This window comes from Musca vetustissima, unplaced genomic scaffold, assembly GCF_032173495.1.
Source record: "Musca vetustissima isolate MV318-11 ecotype Yass unplaced genomic scaffold, APGP_CSIRO_Mvet_v1 utg53149, whole genome shotgun sequence".
Taxonomy (NCBI): Eukaryota; Metazoa; Arthropoda; class Insecta; order Diptera; family Muscidae; genus Musca; species Musca vetustissima.
This window is the reverse complement of record NW_026887371.1, coordinates 1-19,472: the sequence shown is the minus strand read 5'-3', so window position 1 is coordinate 19,472 and position 19,472 is coordinate 1. Positions and strand designations below refer to the sequence as shown.

Below are 19,472 nucleotides of genomic sequence, written 5' to 3'. Positions count from 1 at the left end.
AAGTGTAAGCAGCTAACATGAAATCAGCTGTTTTATGGTAAACAGCTGATTTGAAATCAGCTGTTTTATTGTCACATTGTAAATCCGATCCGATCCGAATAAAACCGCTGAAAGTTGTTGACGATTTCGACAGTTTTTTACTTGGATTCTATATCTGCTTTTATAACTTGGATAACAAAGTCCCAATGGAAGCTAAGTGTGAGCAGAATCCGCACTTTACTAATTATAGCATATTTTTTTTTTAATAAAAATAACATGTTTAGCATTTTTTTAATGGGGCCGAGAAGAGGAAGAAAAGAAGGGAGGATGAGTTTTTATGAATCTTGAGAATAGAAAACATTTTAAAATAGGCTTTCGTTGGATGAGGTGATTCCTTGAGGCAGAAATGATATATTTTTATGATTAGATGGAGGAAAAATTCTTGCAATTTGGTTTTCGAATATTTGTAAAGAGAGATTTACATTTAAAGCCCCCCGAACACTCTAATAACCAACATCGACAAGAGGATAACATAAAATAGCAGGAGATAGCATCCCCAGGGGAAAATATCAAGAGGGTGCTATTTCTAGGCAACGATAGATGATAGCTCCATCACCTAAGGCAGATTACATCAGAAACTAAGTGAATGGGAGCAAACAGAAACGCTTGGAGCTGAATGAATGAAAGAACCTGAATGAATGAAAGGGATCGTTTCCTTATGTTTCACACGGATATTTTCCGTGAAGTTAAAGCACATCTCTTGGTTCGTTGTATATATATTTTAAATATAAAAAGCGTTGCTCCAACAAGAAAAATCTCATATCTTACGTGGACTATATACAAAAATAGATACCAGTTTAACTAAATTTCTCTCCTTCGCACAAAAGACGCACATCAAGGCATTCACTATCATTATTAAACGAAAATCCATTTTCGATACGTGAAAAAAACGGATTTCGTACCGATCGTTTTTTGGAGAATAGCTCCGTTGAACCAGTTTGTGCCGGAAGGTTCCATTTCAATTTGCAAAAAAAAATATTTTTGGCCAAATTAAAAATTTTGCATTGATTGACATTTAAATCATGATTGAGGATGTGTGTAAACATTTAGTGTATATTTCTGAATTTCGATAAACGAATCGATTAAAAAAATCGTATATGTGAATGTACTTTAAGCATAGCACAATATATATGTACTCCATTGAAAACAGCTGATTATCAGATGTTGCATGGAAGTCCGCCTAATCCATTTACCGGTGGCGCTTTTAGCCTAAAAATAAACAAAAATATGAATGAATTAATCTGCTGCAGAATTAAGCAAAGCAAAATTCGGAGATTTTCATTTATAATTTTATTTTTATTTATTTATTTATTTATTTTCCTTTTGTTCTACATTACAACATTTTTGACATTTACTCTCAGTTTTGTTCTGTTCTAAAGCAAGGCTAAAAGCAAGGCCTATTAATAATGTCATCAAGGGAGGTCAACTATATATCAGCTGGCTCTATATCTGTTAATGTTAATTGACCTCCATTATGAAAATGTAAACAATGTCAACACTTTTGACATTAGACTTGAGAAAAATACTTGACTTTCGCTAGCTGGGTGGCCTTATTAAGAGATTTTGCAAAATTTTAAAACTCTTTCTTTAATATTACAATCCCTATTTTACCAGTTTAACAACCGGAATCGCAATAGAATTTTAGAATCAAGAATATTAAAATTTTTTGTTGGATACCCTTGGAACCTTGGAAGGTTATAAAAATTGAATTCTTATCAGATTGTAGCAGAAAGTGCAAATACTATTTATGTTGACTTCGGACATACATACATATATGTATGTAAGTATTTATGGCATTGCACTCACTTCAGTAATGTTGTATATTTCCATTCCATCATGAGTCACGTCTTGTTTTTAAAACAAACTACAACAACAATAATTTTATTTCTTTTCGTTTGAAATAAGACCGATGACGATTTCGCGCCAAAGCAATTTACTTAAAATGCGAACATTGTTCGGGAAAGAGTGGCAGTGACAACAATATCAACAACAACAACCGCATGCATACATAGATATTTTGCCAGTAAAACATAACACATTTCTATGTAGTTTTCACTATTGGTTTTCTTTTCTATTTTTTTTTTTCTTCACATGACTTATCGTGTCATGGATTCCCAAACAATTATGAGATCATTTGTAAGCAGACCAACGCCACCAGCACATGACATATTGTTGTTGGAGGGCCAACAAAATCAATTGACCGGCAACATAAATTGTCACAAAGTTGGGGGGCTTTGTGACACACACACACATCAACAATGATCAATAAAAAAATAAAACCAATTGTACACCTGTTCTTTTATTGGGTATCAAAAAAAAAAGAAAAACCACAAGATCATTAAATGCCATGATGGTGACTTGTCTCCAAAGGAAAAGAAGAAGACGAAGAAGAAAAAATCAAAGAAAAAAACAGTTTAAGACGATTTTTTTTTGAAAAATGTGTCCAAATTAAATGACTTGTCTGTCAAACCACCAACCAGCCAACCTTAACACCAACACCACCACCAACAACAACAATGAAACAAACAAGTTATGACACAAATTAAAAGTAATTGATTTGAAACGTAGCAAACAACCATGGCCAGATCAGTTTGTTTGCTTTTTTTCCTGTTTGGTTGACAATTTCACCTGTTAGCTTATTGATCTCTTGTGGAGCAGTCAAACAACTTTGTCCAAGACAACGTCGACAATGAGGAACATCACAAAAACAATGTAAACCATTTAATTACTGTTCTATGTGGCATTTATCAGAGCCATCATTAATCATTGTTGGTTGGTTGGTTGGCTGTCTTTGTTTGTCTTTTGTCATTGTCAAAGTCAATTAAATGTGAAACACCAGTTAGTACATGCATTAGGCGTGTTACTACAAACGGGGATGAGAGCATAGCCAGTCAGCTAACTGGCAAACAAATGGAGCTGCGGCATTGTCAAACGATAACGATTAGCAGTAATCAGCTTAATATTTTATTTGAATTTGATAGCAATTTGTTGTTTTGTTGTTGTTTGAAATTACTTTCACTTTGTGATTTGAAATGCATCGATGCCAATATCAACGAAAACCCTGGGAATGTGATTAGCAGTTTGGTAAGGAATGCCAAAAATACGAATAACAATAAAAATAATAAAATAGGATTCAATTTTGACTAGACCGGATCGTCAAAAAAAATGCATGTACAGTATGTCAAGAATGAGTTTACACATGGAAATGTAGAAGCGCAAGCCCTTAAATGCACTAGAAAGGCAGTATGTCAGCCCAACACTCAAATTTGGGAAAATGCCAATAATGATTTGGAGGTGCATATCAAGCAAAGGCGTTATTCTAAAAATAGAATAGGAGAGAGCCGTTATGTTAGAGGGTATTCAGCCGTTGTAACTTGTTATTTTGGCCTGTGATATGGTAGTAAATCTTCCAACTAAAAATTATAAATATTGGTCAACCTTTTAGGGAAGCCCCCATATAACGCAACTCACCAAAGATCGGTATTTGTCAGCAATTTAATACATTGGACTCTCGTGGAATATATTTTTTCAAGGGCCAACTGAGGCGTGGATTTATTAAAGAATATTTTTCAAGGGCCAACTGAGGCGTGGATTTAATAAAGAATATTTTTCAAGGGCCAACTGAGGATTTATTAAAGAACATTTTTCAAGATTTATAGAAATAGATTTTATAGAGACAACAAGCCACGTTCACAACAATATTTAGACATTTAAAAAATCACTTGATAACCAGAGACAACAAACCACGTTTTTAAATTTATCAGGATAATTATCCTAAATCTAAGTCACATATAGTGCGGATTTGGCTTCTTTATAACTGTGGTAATGTTTTGGAAGTGCCAGCCCAATGTCTCGACCTTAACCCTACTGAAATTTTGTGGGTCTATTTGAAAAAAAAAAATAAATGGATAAAAAACAAGCAAAAAAATATAAAAGCATTAAAAATTGCAATATTGGATGGGTTGTACAATATTCCGAACAATTATAACTTGCAAAAGTTAGTTGATCGATGAGAAAAAAAAAACGTTTACAATATGTTGCACATGTCAAATTAAATTATGTTGGGTTCCAGGGCATAGTAACATAGAAGGGAAAGAAATAGCCGATGAGCTTGCTCAAAGGAGAATCCCTCGCCGATAAATTGTTATGGCTCGTTACTGTACATATACAATTTGAACAAACCCGTAGTCAGATTTTAATTGTACCATATTCTACTAAATGGCTTGATATTCCAGTAGACTATATACTGATCTCTTGGAACGTCATCTTATCTTATAAATAATACCCTACACAGAAAGATATCCTGATTTTTTCTGATTTCTCCAAAGGTATTATCTTCTGTAAATAGATCTCCCAATTCTATACGAAGGTCTCTCATACTCTATCCGAAAAATATATGATCTATAGAAATATCTTTGATTATGTCTACGAGGATTTACGATAATCTATCTGGAGACCTTTAATTATATTTATGATTATCAATGATCTTCTATACAAAGATCTATAATCTAATATTTGAAGATTTCTGATCTATTCAAAGAATTCTGATCTTTCACAGGATCTTGCGATAAAATTTAGGAAAAACAAGGCGATGTCAAACGTCAAGTCCACAGCGTATTCGGTTAATCCTGTTTACAAATCCATTGTATTATGGACGTATACGCTATGAAATTGACATTTAGATTCTAGTGGATTAAGAAAATCTAAACGCACTTTATGTCACATCATTTTCTATAAAAATATTATCAGCTCTTTTATAATAATATCTCTGATATTCAACAATAATTTCTTCAGATCATGTAGAAGACGTCCTCAGGATCATAATATGATCCTCTGAAAAAAAATCTTCAGCTTAGGCATATGAACTTCTTCTGATATTTTAACAAAGATCTTCGAAACTTTTATTAGACAATTTTCAAAACGTTAGAACGAAGAACCTATGCTCATAAGGTTGAATGGTTGATGGTTGAATTTAACAACCAAAATGTCACTTTAAAAAATTTCATTTAAAACGTGCGAATGCTTCAATTGAATGGTGTAAATGATGAAAGGAAACACAAAAGATCAGATATTTATATTTATTATGAAATTAGATTTATTTGTTATTTTTATAAAGACTAATAATATAAACATAAAGAAATATTTGTTCTAAAATGTCATTGCTATTTCTTCAGTTAAATCAATTGATTTAATGCCAAAACATTTACATGAATATAAAGTAATAAATGAGAGATGTCACACAAAAGACTTAAGACACAAACATTAAAATATATAAATCCCAATAAGAAATAAGAATGAGGCAAAAAAATATGGGAGCATAATAAATGTTGCCAACGGAGAGTTTTCGGCGGATTAAAGAGTGTTTTTTTTTTAATATATAAAGAATATCCTTACAATTTATATTTTAAATATAAAAACGAAGTATATAATAATATTTAATTAAAAAGTACGTGAATATTATTGATATTTTCTTAGTTAAATCATAATATGATCCTCTTAAAGAAAATCTTGAGCAAATGGATATGAACTTTTTCTAATATTTTATGAAAGATATTCTATAACAATGTCTCTGATATCGGAACTTCTATTAAACATTTTCAGAACTTTCGAAGGAAGATCCTATGCTCATAAGACGATTTTAAAATTTTCGATTAGATTTTCCTTGATCTTCTAAAGTACATTTTCAGATCATGCTTTAGAAAATCTTCTGCAATAGTCTCTACTGAGCTTTATATTAAATTTGTCATTCCGGAATCATTTAGGTTGAATAACATTGAAATGCTCAACATAGGTCTAGGTTTTGACATGGAACCCACCCGATCGCATTACGGAATCGTCAAGGGTGAAAAATATTCTATTGGAAAATATCCAAGTATCTGTGTGTGGACATAGGAAATATGTACAGGTGCGATCATTTTCTAACTAAAGTGATTGTTATTTGACATTGCGAGATCTTTGAATGTAAAAAATAGTTTACAAGAAAGTTTATAGTATAAATCCAGTCTTTCACAGGTCAATATAAAGGGTTTTTACGGTTTGAATATTTCTATATAGGTATATATAGCCATAAAAATCCAAAAATGATGAGGTATTTCGAAATTTCAAGCCTGTTGAAAGAAATTTAATAGAATAGTTAAAATAGAATACATTATTAAGAAATGGATGATTAATTTTAGATTAAGGACTGAAAAAGTTTTATTCGGTCAAACTTAACGAAATTTGTATATGTTTCTAATAATCTTCTGAAATTCATAATTTTAAAAGTTTTTTATTCTCTATAAAAAGCATTTTTAATAATAAAATTTTAATTTACAAAAATTGAATTATAATTTTTTCACAACAATTGCCATAAAAATCGATTTATTGGTATATTTTTTCCTTTGGGCTATAAAGTCATTAACCCTAAATTACTGTTTGTCTTTTTGTGTACTCGAGACAATTTTTCAAGTCATGATTTAACAATTTCATTGATTACCCCGATATTAGCAACAATGATATGGCAATTCCAGAGAGACACTACGAAAAAAGGAATTGATTGCAAAAATTGAAAAAAATAATAATAAGTTTATTATTTCATTAAATATAATTGTGTCATTAGGAAGAAAACAATTGAAAAAAAAAATATGAAACAAGGAAAGTACCTTTCACAAAGGGTGGTGGGTATAGCTTTCACTAAATGATGATAACGATAATAAACATTAATGACAATATTTTTTCTTTTGGTAATAAAGAGCCTAAGGGCGGAAGGCCAATGCCAAAGTCATGCAATTTTTTTTTTAATATTGTTTTAGTTTTTGGGAGAAAAAATTGTGTATGCCCTCAGATATTTTAATTTAATTTTAACTTTTTCTTGAGAATTTCTTTTTTGTTTTTTTTTGTTTTGTTTTCGTTATATGATGAAATATTCCTCAGGAATTCACTTTCATTAGAAATTAATTTATTGAAGTAATTCACCATGTGGTAACCATAAATGGTTTGTTTAACCATAATGGTTTGCAATATTTCTTCAAATGAATGTTATATGAATTAATAATTCATATTCTAAATTTGGCAAATTTGAAAATTATTTATGGTCATTTATAACTCACAAATTGCCAAAAAAAAAAAAAAAAATGAATACTACTCAAACCACACAACCTTCTGATAGAAAGTAAAAATATTAATTTTTTCCGTCTGCTAACAATTTTGATATTTCTGTTAACATATCATTGCTAAATATATGCTAGATGTGCGAAAGTGAAAAATAATAAAAAAACAAAAAATCTTACTAATGTGAACTAATAAAAAATACACTTAAAATAAATGAGTACATTTATATGTGGGTATAAGAAAAAAAGGTTGTGTTTTCTTGAAAAGAAGAAGAAAACCACACAAAAATATGTGGTAGAAAAAAGAATCACTTAAATTATATTTTGTGTTATATGTAAATATAACTACTAGACGATATGATAGATATTCAAGAAAAAAAATGCTAACACAAACAACAACAAAAAAAACCAAAATACCACGATTCATGAATTTACTTTCACTGGTCATGACAGACAGTCTACAGCAGCAACAACAACAAATATCAATAAGATAGCTTTAGCTAGTAGTAGCACGAATAGAAGCACGATTTTTTCTTGTTGTTGTTGCGATTGTTGTGTTTTCTTTCTGTCGTTTTGGTGGTGGCGGCAGCTAACAAATGTTATTCTTTCTATAACCACTTGCATACGTGACATGGATTTGAACTCTATAACATTTTGACAGTTTTATTGTTTGTAGTTGTCATTAAAAAAAAAAAACAACAAAACAATAACGAAAAACGAAAATCCATTCATTGCTGTACGTTTTGGCAGTATTACAAATATTTATTTAGTTTGACATGTTTTAATTGGCAACACAAATTCAATAAAAGAAATGCAAAAAAGGAAAATACTAACTAAGTGAATATTTATAGAAATTGCACAAATTAACAATGATGATGGTAATATTAATACTTAAATGTTAATTATGGTTATTGACATTCGAAATTTAATAACCAAAAAGCCACTTTGAAAAAATTTCATTAAAAACGTGCGAATTGTTAAATTGGTGGTATCATTCATAGGAAATTCAAAAGACTTAAGACACGAACATTCACTTACAATGTAACTGAGCAAAGAGATGTTAACTCAATGAATGATTGAGAGAGAGAGACTTAGCCAAGAGCACGAACGAACACAGATATTTTTCTTATGAAATTAGATTTATTTATAAAGACTAATATAATAAATATAAAATAATATTTGTTCAATATTACCTTTAGTTAAATCAAAGGTTATAATTCCAAAACATTTACATGAATAAATTAAATTAATTAATGAGACATAAGACTTAAGACACAAACTTTAATATATATATATATATCCCAATAAGAATGAAGCAAAACAAATGTGGGAGAGTAATCAGTGTTGGCGACGGGGATTATTAGACACAAATTTATCAAAAAATATAAACAATAATATAATATAAATTTTATGTTTGCTAAATATAAACGAAATTCATCATACTATAATGATATTTAATTATTAAAAGCTAAGCAAATATCATTATATAATATCATATTACCTCTGTTAAATCAAAATTTTTAATGATAAAAGGTTTAAACGATAATAATTAATTAATGAGAGATGTCACCAAAAAGACTTAAGACACACACTTTAAGATTTATCTTCCAAAGAAGCAAAACAAATATTGGAGAATAATCAGTGTTGTCAACGTAGATTATTAGATAGATTAAAGATATAAAGAATAGCCTTAAAATATAAACTTAATGTTTGCTAAATAAAAACGATATAATGTTTGCTAAATATAAACGATATAATATATAATGACATTCAATTACTAAAAACTTGGTTTTAATGCAGCAGTGCCCAAAATAGGTCCCATGGGCTGTCAAAACTCTCACACACACAATGATAAACATTTGAAAATAAAAAATATTTTCAAAATTGTCAATCATTCCTTTTTGTTTTCATACACTGAACGAAAAAATTAGGACATTTTTGGCCAAAATTAGTTCAGAAAAAGTTGAAATATGTGAACAAATACACACACTAATACGTGCAAATGTTTGTTATTGTATTTGTTTCAAATACACAATTTTCAAATTTATGTTTCTCTCTTATTAAACTGTGAGAAAATTTGTAAAAACTTGTATTTCAAATTTTAAGAGAGAAGAACATTTTGTATTCAATGCAAATATGCTTGTTAATGATGTATTTTACTATATAAAGATAGATTTGCTTATGTTTCGGCAATCCACATTGTATTGGTCCCATATTTCGACTTTTTCTGAATTAATTTTTGCCAAAAATGTCATAATTTTTTCGTTCAGTGTATAAAAAAAAATAATGAATGACAATTTTGAAAATTTTTTTTATTTTTAAATGTTTCTATTTTTATCATTGTGTGCGTGAGAGTTTTGACACACACCGACAGCTCATGGGACCTATTTTGGGCACTGCTGTTTTAATGTCATAACATTTACATGAATATGAGATATGTCACACAAAAGACTTAAGACACAAACTTTAAATTATATATCCCAAAGAGAGTGAAGCAAAACAAATGTGGGAGAATAATCAGTAATGTCAACAGGCAGTATTCGCTAGATTAAAGAGAGTTTTTGCAAAAAATGTAAAGGATAGCCTTAAAATATAAATTTCATGTTTGCTAAATAAAATGAAAATGATTTTTAATTACAAAAAAACTATGTAAATTTAATGGGAGATGTCACACAAAAGATTTAAGACACAAACTTTAAAATATATTTCCAAAAGAGATTAAAGCAAAACAAACATGGGAGAATAATCAATGTTGTCAACGGAGAGTATTATACAGATTAAAGAGACATCTATTTAAAAATGTAAAGAATGACCTAAAGGGCAATCTATTCCCGATTTCAAATTTAGACAACTTTCAACCGGATGACAAATGAGAGTTACTTGAAATTCAAGATCAACCCCACCTGGAACTATTCTATAGCGAATAACCTTGAGAACTGTGATTAAAACTTTCGATGTAAACAGAAATGGATGGGATATTCAGATAGGGCATATTACAAATAAATGAACCCGGCGTAATGCGGCTATATGGGAACAACCCCAAATCAAGATGCCGAAATTTTGGTGGTAACCGAAAAAAAATTTAACTTTATTTAAACTTTTTTTTGTGGAAGGATTTAGTACACAATAAGAACCATGTACCAAATTAGAGGGGAATCAGTTGATAAACGCAATTAAAAATGCCCTAAATACTGAATTGGGGGATACCCTAATATGGGGCCTACCAGAAAAAGTGGACCAATATTTATAATTTTTTGTGGAAGGATTTAGTGTGCAATAAGAACCAAATGTTCCAAATTACAGCGAATTCGGTTAAAAAACGCGCTTAAAAAACCTTAAATATTGTAAATCACGGGGGAACTCTTATATGGGGGCTAACCGAAAAAATCCACCTATATTTATAAATTTTAGTGGATCGAATTCGGTTGAAAATACGCGCTTAAAATTTGGCACCTCAAATTGTCAAGCAGAAGTTTTTTAATAGTCTGTAAAATACCAAATTACTTGCCCATATAGACTGGACAATTCGAAATGCCAAAAAAAAAGAGATTAGGCCCATACTGAAAATCTTGTAAAAAGCAAGCTATTGCTTTGAAAATTCGTTAGGTATTCAGAAAAGCTAATAAGTATCTTTGGCTTTCAAAAAAAAAAAAAAAAAAAAAAAATGGTCGGGGTCCTTAAACGGCATGTACATTAGAACTTTTTACCGGGTTAACCTACTTTATGAGGATTTATATGACATATATGCAAAGGAATTGACAACTGAAACCCACTGGGTTAACGAAATCCGGTTAAATGTAAACGTACTATTATATAAGGAACACATTTTAAACATGGATTTATAATTTCGCAGCTCAAAATTTGAGTTTAGAAAAATAGAAAACCCAAAAAATATCACGTGATATTTTATGTGAGATGTGCCAAAACATTGGACTATATTGAAAACATACTGCCAAAATTTAGTCATATTCCCGGAAAATTGAGGGCGGCACCCTCATATTCGGGCATTGTCAAAACATCTATATTCAACATTTTCTTGAGGAAGCCTTTTGAACAAAAAGATCCCGAGAGGAAAATTACAGCCACTTCGGTTGTATATGAAATAGGGTGGGACATATTTATGGGGCCTCTATCAAAATATTGACCTATGATGATATTTTTCAGCAAATACATTTTGCTGCCATTTTGTGTACCAAACATCCTTGGATTAGTAGCCACGAATAGGGAAATTTTCATAACAAATATGTTCATATCAAATATTAAATATTATTATCGGAATCTTAGTAAATTGTGAGATTGGATGAAAAATGTGTTTGAAAGCTTCAACTTATCTTTGGGGGAAACCTATATATTTAATTATAAAAAATAAAGTACAGCTATCCTGAAATGTCTGAATTTTCTAAACAAAACTCCAATCTATTTATTCGCACTACAAAACCTGATGTAAGTCTAAGTAAATTGAGTTTTTTCTTCGTCCAATGCAACACCAAATGTATACTTGTTCTATATACAACCAAAATCCCTCGAAAAAATAAAAAAAAATAATTATTACATCACATTAATTTAAGAATTACCAAAGAAGGTCTACAGTTTTGTTAATAAAAAGCCCAAACAACTTTCTTTCCACTCTATTACAAAGAAAAAGAATGTTACGCATTTGCCTGCAATTCAAATGTTATAACATTTGCAAAACGAAACACATAATAGACACTCAAATAAAAAGAAAATCCCGTTTAAATGGCTTTCATAAGACATTCTCTTCGAAATGAAAAAAAAAAAATGATAGAAAGAAAGGCAGCAGAAAAAAAGACGCGTAGCAAATGAGTCATGACAATAAAAAAGACCGACAGACAGTCAGTGGCATTTTTTAGAAATTTGTTAAATAAAAAAACCAACAACTACAACAAAAACTGGCATTTTGTTTATGAATAACACCGGGCTCTCTTTTTTCACACACACACATACATACAGCTAAGCATAAAGAAAAAACCAACAACAAACTACAAATAGACATTTACATTGAATAATGTTGTCATCACTTTTTCCCAGCCAAACAAACCACACCATCTTTAGAAATAATCACAAAAAAAACCTTTAAGGTAATCAGCAGCAGCAACAAAATCGTATCATGGTCTCCGCCTCCCCTTTCCAAAAAAAAAACAAAATCATGTGTCAATCCCAAAGTACACACAGGGTGTCAACCTACAGCTAGTTGTAATAACATTATGACCACCCCACCCCCCAAACTCCCTTCTCCGCTTTCTTTGTATTCTTCATTAGCTTACAATGAAAAAGAAAACAAAATGTTTTTACATAAATGGAGTATGAAATGAAAATACGTATACCACAATTAAATAATAGAATTTCACTTTCATTTATTGTTGTTCCCATCATTTAAAAATTATTACATTGTTCACACCGCTAGGTAAATGACGGTGTAACTGGTTGACTTTGTCTGTCAGCCTTCAAACATGCAGGCGAGCTTTAAAAACCAAATAATTAATACAATTTGATTTTCCCTTTGAACAATGGAAAGAAAGGAACGAAAGGAAAGAAGAAGTAATGAAACGTGAAACAAGCACAACAATAATTACAACAACATTGCAAGTGTAATAGCATCATATCATTTATCATTTTGTGTGTGCACTTTGTACAACTGCTTCTTCTTCCACTTGGCTCATCACGTCTGCACGTGCAGTCGTCGGGTACAATGCAAAAGAAAGTTTGTTGCTTAAGTCTTTCGTTTTCATCATTGCTTTCATTAAGTAAATAAATACATTTTTAATTGACATTTGAATGATTTTTAAGTGAATTATATTTCAACGTTCATGGTGTATAATAATTGCGGGAATCTTCATTGATATTATTAATTAAATAGCAGAAAAATACATTTAAAATATTTAATTAACATTTCTTTCTTTATCATAATTATGTGAATAGAGTTTCGCAAAAAAGTTTCATTGTATTGTAATAAAATTGATTTTCCCAGTTAATTATGATAAGCATTGAAATATTTAAGATATGTAATTATATAAAAATGTCTGTGATATTTAAAATGATAATGAAGTGCGGGAATACAACACGTTGAGAAACGGTGATGCATGTAATGGTTATGTATTATCACACTAGGTACCATAAAAGACCTTTACATAGTTTTCACAGTTAATTATGATAAGCATTGAAAATTTTGAAATATGTTATTAAATAAAAATGTCTATAATATTTGAATGATAATGAAATGAAAAATTGTGATGCAAAATAGGTGCCTTTACCTGGTTTTCTATCTATAGATGATCTATGGACAGTCGTTTGGATACAAATGATTTTCAAATTTTATAACCATATAACCATAAAAAACTCGATCGTTTAGAATGAGACTTAGTTTAATCTTTGTTCAGGAATTTTTTGTTTGATCTTAAAGAAAAAACAGTTGAGCTACAGACTCAGAGATGTTTGAAAATATAGACTCGGTTTAATTTTATTGAGGAATTGTGAGTCCTTAAGTCTTTTTGAGATGTCAATTTTCAGGTTCCTTTTTTGAAATATTTCTATATTAGGGTCAAGACCGCTTCCATTGTGATTATATTTTCTGACAATAGAGATTACCGTGATATCTATGACATATATCTCGTTCGTAAAAGAGAGGTTGTCCCAGATGTCCGGTGGTTTGATATTCTGATTAAGTCGAAAGTGCATATATTCTGGATCGGAATAAAATTCTAAGTCGATTTATGCGTGTCCGTCTATTCAAAGCTTTGAAATTTTGCACTCTCATTTCTATTACTCCTAAGATGGAAGGTATTGCAAATTAGGAGGCACATTGGTCCACGTTTTGGTATAGCTCCCATATAACGATACTCCCAATTATTCATTATTATAATGAACCGAATTGGCTGCAATTTGTTACGTTTGATACTCATTGGGTATCAAACCATTCTACCGAATATAATCAATATTGGCCCTCTTATATGGTTACCACCAATTATTCGGTATTTTGGGGAGTTTTAAACACATTTTTAAACAGAATCACCTCAAAATTGGTATTATGGATTCACATTGGGTATCAAATCTGTTTACGAAAAATTATCAATATTGGCTTATGTTTCAGGGTAACCCCCATATACCGATATTTTGAAGGTTTTTGGTCACATCCTTCTATCTAATTGGTTGTAATTTTTTATTATGGATTGTTCAAATGCAATTATTACTAAAAATGTTCAAATGTCCACCTAAGATCGGTATTTTGATCTCAATTTCGGAGCAATTTAAATTTTTTGGATTCTTATTGGACCTACACAAATTATCAACATGGGCCAATGTTACCGGGTAGCCCCCATTATTCGGTATTTTTGGAGTTTTAATTTGATTTTTCAGGTTCCCATGGGGTGTTAAATCTTCATACTAAAAATTCTCGAAATTGGTCCACCTTTTGGGGAAGCCAACATACGAGTATAACGTCACACCCCAAAATATCTTCCCACTTTCGGGATTTTGAAGACTTTAGCCGCATTTTCCAACCGATGGGTCTGCCATTTGGGGTAAAGGGTTCTGGAAGGTTGACTTAAGGGGAAAACACATAAGAGGACTTCAGGCTTCATATGTATGTTGGCTTATTTTATTGTAAAATAATAAAAGAGAACGGCGTCAGGCCAGACTTGAATCCTAGAATGTGTTTCCCCCTTTATATACAAATTTGTGTGGTGTGTATATAGTTTTGATACACATAAAAGTTCCGCTTTTTTTCGGTAATAATACATTTTTAACCGACGTATCATATATTTGACATATCGGATCCCATTTTTTCGGAGCATGAACAACCTAGTATCACATAACACCATACCATAGTCCCCATATAAATGTTCCAATCGACTTAAGGAATTTTGAATGTTTCGGTCCGGCCGAACTTAACAACTTTTTTACTTGTTGAACTAGGCTGCAATTTAGCCTCCAATGTTCTTATAGGCCCAGTTTTAGATCTTGCCCCCATACAACTACACCTTCCGAATTTCCGCATTTTTCGGATTTGGCACATGTTTTTCCACTGAATTGATTGTCGTTTGAATTATCAATGTTTGTCCAACCTAATGTATAGCATCCACTTAACTGTATCCTAGACTTGTGGAATTTGGGACTACTACCACAGCTCTACACCTTAAAATTGTCAACACATCTTTTATTAAAAATTGTCCATGAAAAGAGGCTGCAATTCATTATTTCTTGTGCACATTGGGTACAGATTGCAATCATTCTATTAATGTTTTTTTTTCGCCCATGACTACTCACAATTTTTATAATGAAAAATGGTTCATCAAATGGACCCTCTTTTTTCTTCAAGAATAAAGATATTTTCTTCACATAGGTTTAGAAAATTATAGGGGAACTCGGTTTTTCGCACAACAGATTTGATTTCATTCCCATCATCTGCATAAAAAATCTCTTTGGTTCAGAATATAAATGATATTGCCTTGTTTCGCACTACCAAATTACACATACAGACGATATCGTTTTGAATGACGTATCGGTTATAGTAACGGTATGCAAAAGTCTCACAAAACGTTCTGGGCTTTATCGTTTATTATGACTATGGCTTGTAGCGACAAATTTCGCCGGTCCCTTTGGCCGTCACTATAAGCAATTTCGACTAAATATATTTTTTCAAAATTTGTATCTCAACCAGATCCATTTTCCGCATTTTGCTAAATATTTACACGTTACATTGTTATGTTTTTTTATTAAAGTTTCAACGAGTCATTAACATTTTAAGAACCCAGCAGATAGGTAAACACTTTAATGTCCCCTTTTGTTTACAACAGAAGAACGTAACTGAAAAAAATCAACAACAACTTAATTATCTTTGCATGTTACATTACAAAAAAAATACTTAACCAACAGACTGCTAATTTTCATTTCATGTCTGTCTGTTGTTGTACTATTTCATGTTGAAAACATGAAAATTGTTTACACAAAGTCATGCAATTCAACTAATCAAGCAATCAACCATCCAGCCAACCACCATTCGACCATAACCGCACAGTCATTGTCAAGGTAGCTGTTATTTTGTACTAAAATAACCGTTATCAGAACAAGAAAGAAACTTTTTTATATATTTTCCTATGTTTTTATTTGTCCACATTTATTAATTGTTTCTTCCTCTTTTTCATTGCAGATTTTCGCGTTATTCTGTATAGTTGTCTTAAATGCACACACAACGTACGCCTCTCTTTGGTCAAATCTTAACAAAGAAGCTGCCCCCCAACAGTCACTGCCAAGATGTAACGGTGCTAAAGGTCTGAAATATTTATCCGGAGATGCATTAACAGATTCAATGGATTGCATAGGTCCCAATAATGCTCCATATCCAAGGTGGGTGAAAATTTACAATTTAAAAAATTTATGATAAAGAGTAAAGAGGGCCACAAATATTATATTAGGAATGGGGTTGAAAATTAATCAATGAAAGCTACGAGGGCAGTTCGGAAAGATCTTAGCTTAGCACAAAAAGAGGGGTATAAACAGAAAAAAGTTAAGTGTTTTAGAAACATCCTTCTCTGTTAGAACACATATTAAATTTGGTTTTGATCTGGCAACTCCTTCATATAGAAACAGGTGTTCAAAAAAGACGCATCCGCAATTTTTTACAGTAAATAAATAAAAAAATTGCGGATGGGTATTTTGTGAACACCTGTTTCTATTTGAAGGAGTTGTCAGATCGAAACAAAATTTAACATGTGTTCTATTGGAGTTGGATTTTATTGCACACTTTGTAAAGCTTTGTGCGTTTCACGACTTGTGAATATTGGTGGCCGCCCAGAACGTGAACGTTATAGAAAGCTTTTAAAAACTCAAGAACTTCTTAAAATAGTTACTTCTGTAAGATCGAACGAAGAAAATGCGTTTGTTCAAAAATGCATGTAATTCTCCTTGCGAATCTCCATTTTACTTTTTCTATGTTGCTAACTAGGTTTTTTTTTAAAAAACTAATCGTTTTTGGTGTTTCTCTATGTCGTTTGTTTACGTCATGATGCAATAATAAGGAGATGTATCACAACAAAAACCTTTGTTTTTGTCTCGACCATCTGTCAAATTTTTCCTTATAATATTTCAAGTAGAAATTTCGTATTTTGATAGTTAATCGAGACATCAGCTGCGCTAAATGGACTACCTATTTATTGTGTCATGGCATGATGCAATAATAAGGTGATGTATCAAAACAAAAACATTTTTTTGTCTCGATTATCTGTCAAATTTTTCCTTATAATATTTAAAAAATTTGGCAGCATTGCACATCGAATTCAAGTAAAATTGACCACTTTGACAGTTAATCAAGACATCAGCTGTTCTAAATGGACTACCTATTCATTGTGCCATGTGTCATGGTTTACGTAAACAAATATCAGCTGACTGACAACTTTATTTTGTTTTTTAATTTCCTTGGTTTACAAATCGATTCGATTTAGAAAGTATAATCTAAACGTTAAAATGCGTTCGATTCAAACTCTATAAGACACACTCTGTATGTGGAAATTTTTTGTATCAGATGTACTTATGGTGCGTTTAGACTATAGCTTTTAAATAAATAATAACTGTAAATCTATAGTGCGTTTACATTGTACTGGATTTATTAAATCCAATAAATCAAAATTGTCAATTTCATTGCATATATGTCAAATAAATCCACGTCGAGGAGTTTTACCGGGAAAAGAGTACTTTTAGAAAGCTTAGTCTGAACGAATCACACGTAATACTTTTTTCATTTATTTTAATATTTTACCTAAAACCCAACAAATTGGTGGAATGCCAAAATCGAATTAGTAATACCATTAATTTTCAGAAAAAGTTTGTTTCCATATAGTGATATATCTTTATCGTGATCTATTTGGCGTATATCTTAATAAACTATACCTCAAATTAATCATGTCAATTCAATCACCATATGGACGTGAATGTAAATGCATTACATAAGTTCGTAATAATTGACATTATTTAAATCAACGATATCCGCATATGTAATAATTTCCTCGTTTTATATACTACGAAATTTTCACCTTTTATTTATGTTTTTCATTTTATTGTCATTATTTATTTTAGTGCGGCAGTGGCGCGGACATTTGCCAATTGGAACGGAAATACAAGACGTGGCCGCCAAACCAAATTACCCACAACATTAGATCCATCGATTACAACTAGTGCTCTGTTGAGGGCATACAATGAAGTCAACAATGATGATATTGATAGTTTTAGAGTTGGTAAGTTAAAATGAAATGAAAATATTGTTTAAAAATGTTACAACCTTTTTATAGAAAAATATTCAAATAATTATAAAAAGGGCAAAAAGTAAAATTTAAAAGTAGAGAAAACATTTAATTATTACTTTTATTTTGACCAAATAAAAACTTGTAACATGATTGTCATATTATATCCAGTATTAATTAACTCAAAGTTTATAATCACCATCATTTTTATAGAGCAAGGATTATTAATCTCGATTTAGACACCCAGTCAATTTAGAAGGCGTACTCAAATCCACCTCTAGTCTAAATAACTACTATTAGGTACGTCGATTTAGAAATCGAGTCAATTTAATCCTAAACGCGCCATCAATCATGATAATATTTCGTCTGTTCCCGTACTACTAGAATCTACTATTTTTTAATGCGATCTCATTTTTTCTTTTACGATATGGAAGAAAATAGTAAAAGTTTGTAGATTCTTGCAGAACGGAAGCATACCAATTATCTTTACCACACAAAAGTATGTGATTACCATACTTTTGTACTAATAAAATACAACACTGGTTTTATACGAAAAATACAATGGTTGTTTAAATAAAAATGAAGGCCTAATAATGTCATCCATCTGCTTCTCAAATTTCTGTTAAAATCCATTGTTTTGAATTGATTTCCCTTATGAGAACGTAAACAAAGTCGAAATTTTTGACATTAGACGTGAGAACAAACAGCTGGCTTTCACTATCTGGGTATCCTTATTAATAGACCTTGAATAAATATAATCAAGTATATATGTATCATCAACTGACTGAAATTGAAGTCATCTTAAAGTAAGTTTAAACGGTTAGTGTGTATTTCAGGATTTCGTGTCGATTTAAAATGGTATATGTTAATGTATTTGGATTTTTGAAGACGTAGTTATTAGTTTTGCAATATTTTATTAGCAACATAAAACTGTTGTGACCTATTAGCTCATTGCGGGTTTTCTTAAATTGCGGTTAACTGATTGTTCTACATTCTACCATTTCTACTTCCTATTCTTATCACACTCTTTAAGTAATTGATCATTATTTTCATATCACAACAATTGTTTTATTTGTTACTATTTTTCCACTTC

The 19,472-nt window shown here is 30.8% G+C and overlaps 1 protein-coding gene across 1 annotated transcript in view; it reads left to right on the top strand.

The window, feature by feature from the left end:
- LOC133334948 (uncharacterized) overlaps positions 1-18,373 on the top strand; it is a gene marked incomplete at its 3' end in the record, with an annotated part of 32,774 nt that extends 14,401 nt beyond the window's left edge. The window contains exons 2-3 of the mRNA XM_061543258.1: positions 16,294-16,490; positions 18,216-18,373. Coding sequence (XP_061399242.1) covers positions 16,294-16,490; positions 18,216-18,373 — 355 coding nt within the window. The remainder of the gene's footprint in view (positions 1-16,293; positions 16,491-18,215) is intronic.
- Between the last annotated feature and the right edge of the window lie 1,099 nt (positions 18,374-19,472).